Source organism: Salvelinus sp. IW2-2015, unplaced genomic scaffold (assembly GCF_002910315.2).
Source record: "Salvelinus sp. IW2-2015 unplaced genomic scaffold, ASM291031v2 Un_scaffold4886, whole genome shotgun sequence".
Classification (NCBI taxonomy): Eukaryota; Metazoa; Chordata; class Actinopteri; order Salmoniformes; family Salmonidae; genus Salvelinus; species Salvelinus sp. IW2-2015.
This window is the reverse complement of record NW_019946155.1, coordinates 10,255-13,280: the sequence shown is the minus strand read 5'-3', so window position 1 is coordinate 13,280 and position 3,026 is coordinate 10,255. Positions and strand designations below refer to the sequence as shown.

The window sequence follows — 3,026 nt, the reverse complement described above, 5'->3', positions numbered from 1 at the left end:
TGATGCTGATATTGTGATGATGGCTGATATGTTTGTGATGATGACTGATATGTTTGTGATGATGGTTGATGCTGATATGTTGTGATGATGCTGATATGTTGTGATGATGCTGATATGTTGTGATGATGCTGATATGCATAACAATGTGAGTCCAAAAATGTATTGTATGCTGCTGCATGACTGATGTAATATGCCAGGGAGATATGTATACTGTAGCTAAGAAAGTCATACTATGTGTATTTTGTGCAATAAGCTGTTAGTAGCCCATGTGCCTCACCCTAATAATTTGGTCTATTTACCCCTCTTAATTTCACCTACTGTTCTGACTTGTTGGTGCACATGTAACCTGTTTTTGAGAAATGTCATTGAATATTGTAAGAGCTTTCATTGTCTGCGTATATGCCCCCTTTATTTATCCTACGGTTCTGACTTGGTGCACAGGGAGAACACTGTAAGAACGGCCCATGTTCTGAATTCTGTTGCTGTACATTTCAAAAGTGTGGAACAAATAGTTATATTGACTACGTCCATCCTAGCTCGCTCATTAATGTCTTAATTGAAATTACGGATTGCCTCTTATTTGCTTGTCGTACCCTTATGCCATAGTTTGCACATCTCAATTATCAGTAGAAACAACATTTTTTAAAGCAAGTCAGCCACAAGTCAGCTATGTTTTTTTTTAAGGCAGTAAATGAGGCTGAATGAAAAGTTTCGCTGACAGACAAGGCTCCGCTGATAAACAGGTGTAGCAGTGGTAAGGTGTTTCACTGTTTTCCTCCAACACAACCGATCCTGACACACGCACAGGAAATGGTTTTACAGAGTTTTAATGTTGTATGATTCTGTTAGTGTACATCAGTAAACTAAAAGCACTCAGGACATCAGGAAACTAAATATATTCTGGGTGTGAGACTGCTCGAGAGAAAGATGGAGAGAGAGAGGAGAGAGAAAGAGAGATGGGGAGGTAGATATGTTTACTAGTCAACCTATTGTGTGATTCTCTTGGGCAGCTGAAGAGGGTTCTCTCTCTCCCTGGCTAACTGTTCTCTCTCCAGCCGAGGTGTTCCCTCTTGCGGCTCCTCTCTCTCCAGCCGAGGTGTTCCCTCTAGTGGCTACTCTCTCCTCTTGCTGTGTGTCAGGGTGGGAGACTGCTCTCTCTCTCTCTGAGGCTTGAGTCAAAGGTCTCTCCCCACGACCTGATTGTCCGGTGACTGGTCTTTCTCCTGTGACTGGTCTCTCTGAAGTTGGGGCATTGCAGGTCTGTATGTGGAACAAAGAGAATGAGGGAGAAGAAAAGAGAAGAGATGAGAGGAGACAGAAGAGTAGGTGAGAGCATAAAGGAAAAGAGAGGAGAGGATAGGGGAGAGGAGGAGAGAGGATAGGGGAGAAAAGAGGAGAGGAGATCATTAAGGAGAAGAGGAGCATAAAAGAGAAGAGAGGAGAACATAAAGGAGAGGAGAGAGGATAAATGAGAAGAGAGGATAAAGGAGGGGAGAGGAGAGGATAAAGGAGAAGACTGGAGAGGATAAAGGAGAGGAGAGGATAAAGGAGGGGAGAGGAGATGATAAAGGAGAGGAGAGAGGAGGAGAGAGGAGAGAAGAGCATAAAGGAGAAGAGAGGAGAGAAGAGCATAAAGGAGAAGAGAGGAGAGAAGAGCATAAAGGAGAAGAGAGGAGAGAAGAGAGGAGAGAGTGTGTCTAACCTGATCCTCTTCCGTCTGACCGTCTGCGGCTGGTGTGGTGGTGGTTTTGGCAGCCCTGTGTGTGTGGATGTCCAGTCTGGAGTGTGTGTGTGAGTGTGTGTATGTGTGTGTGAGACGCTGTCTGCCCTCCTCAGAGCGAGCCGTGGGGTTGATGGAGGCAGGAGGGAGACGAGCAGGCAGCTCCCATGTCCCCTTAAAATCTGTCCACGCACTGCCACGCTACACGCACACACACACACACACATAATTAAGCACACAGACATCCATAAGCACATAAATATACATGCATGTACAGGTCTCAGTGTGTGTGTGTTGTTCACTAACCTTAGCCTTCACTCCTGGTAGGAGATGTCCACGGTCACTGGCGATGAAGATGGTGTGACCCTCTGCCGCTGAGGGCCTCTACACACACACACACCACAACCACACACACACACACACACACACACACACACACACACACACACACACACACACACACACACACACACACACACACACAACACACACACACACACACACACACACACACACACACACACACACACACACACACACACACACACACACACACACAACACACACACACACACACACACAAGTTGATTTCAACTAAGTTCAACTCATGGAGAGAAAGTAACACTATTTGCATATTTGTCTTGCACAATTCACAAACAACACTTACGTTAGCTAGGTACTGTAACTTACCTCCTTGAAATGCTTTGGCAAGGTCCAATTTTGCAGTTTCTTTCGAGTTGAAGCATTTTCATACTAAAACACACAACAGCACATGTTTACTGCTCTACACAATAACAAAAAATAAACAAAAGTGTGTTTTTATTTCATGAATGTTGTCATTTTTACCTGATTAGCCGAGTAACCCGACGACATGCCTAGCGGCTAGCGACTTGTTTGTTGTTGACAGGTTGCATAGCAACAACGGAGTATTGCAGGAAGTCGTCGCCCCGGTCCGTTTTAGAGTTGTCTAGGTTACATCGAGCTCTTCTGTACACAAGTTGAGCTGTTACATACCATAACATCAAACACCGGTACGATACCACAGCATCTGTTACAGAAACAGAAATATGACTGTGCTATTTGGGTAACAGAATGCAAGTGTTTGTTGTTTAGAGCCACTGCTGAGACCAATAAGAATGGCGCCAGCCCTACCGGTAGAGGACATCAACTGGCCAGGGGCGCTGTTGCACAAAACTAGGATAAGGGATTAAGCCAGGATATCTTGGTGATCCTGGCTCAATTGATCCGTAATCCGGTTGCACTAAAGATGGATAGGGGGCAGGAGGATATGTTATGGTATAAATTA

At 44.9% G+C, this 3,026-nt stretch overlaps 1 protein-coding gene across 1 annotated transcript; it reads right to left on the bottom strand.

The window, feature by feature from the left end:
* Positions 1–811: 811 nt before the first annotated feature.
* On the bottom strand, positions 812–2,656 carry cfap126 (cilia and flagella associated protein 126). The gene is made up of 5 exons (XM_024144197.2): positions 2,567–2,656; positions 2,411–2,473; positions 2,027–2,104; positions 1,703–1,921; positions 812–1,260 (listed from the first exon to the last, which is right to left on the bottom strand). Exons 1-5 carry the CDS (start codon positions 2,591–2,593, stop codon positions 982–984), a joined length of 666 nt encoding a protein of 221 aa, XP_023999965.1. The 5' UTR covers positions 2,594–2,656; the 3' UTR covers positions 812–981.
* Positions 2,657–3,026: the final 370 nt, after the last annotated feature.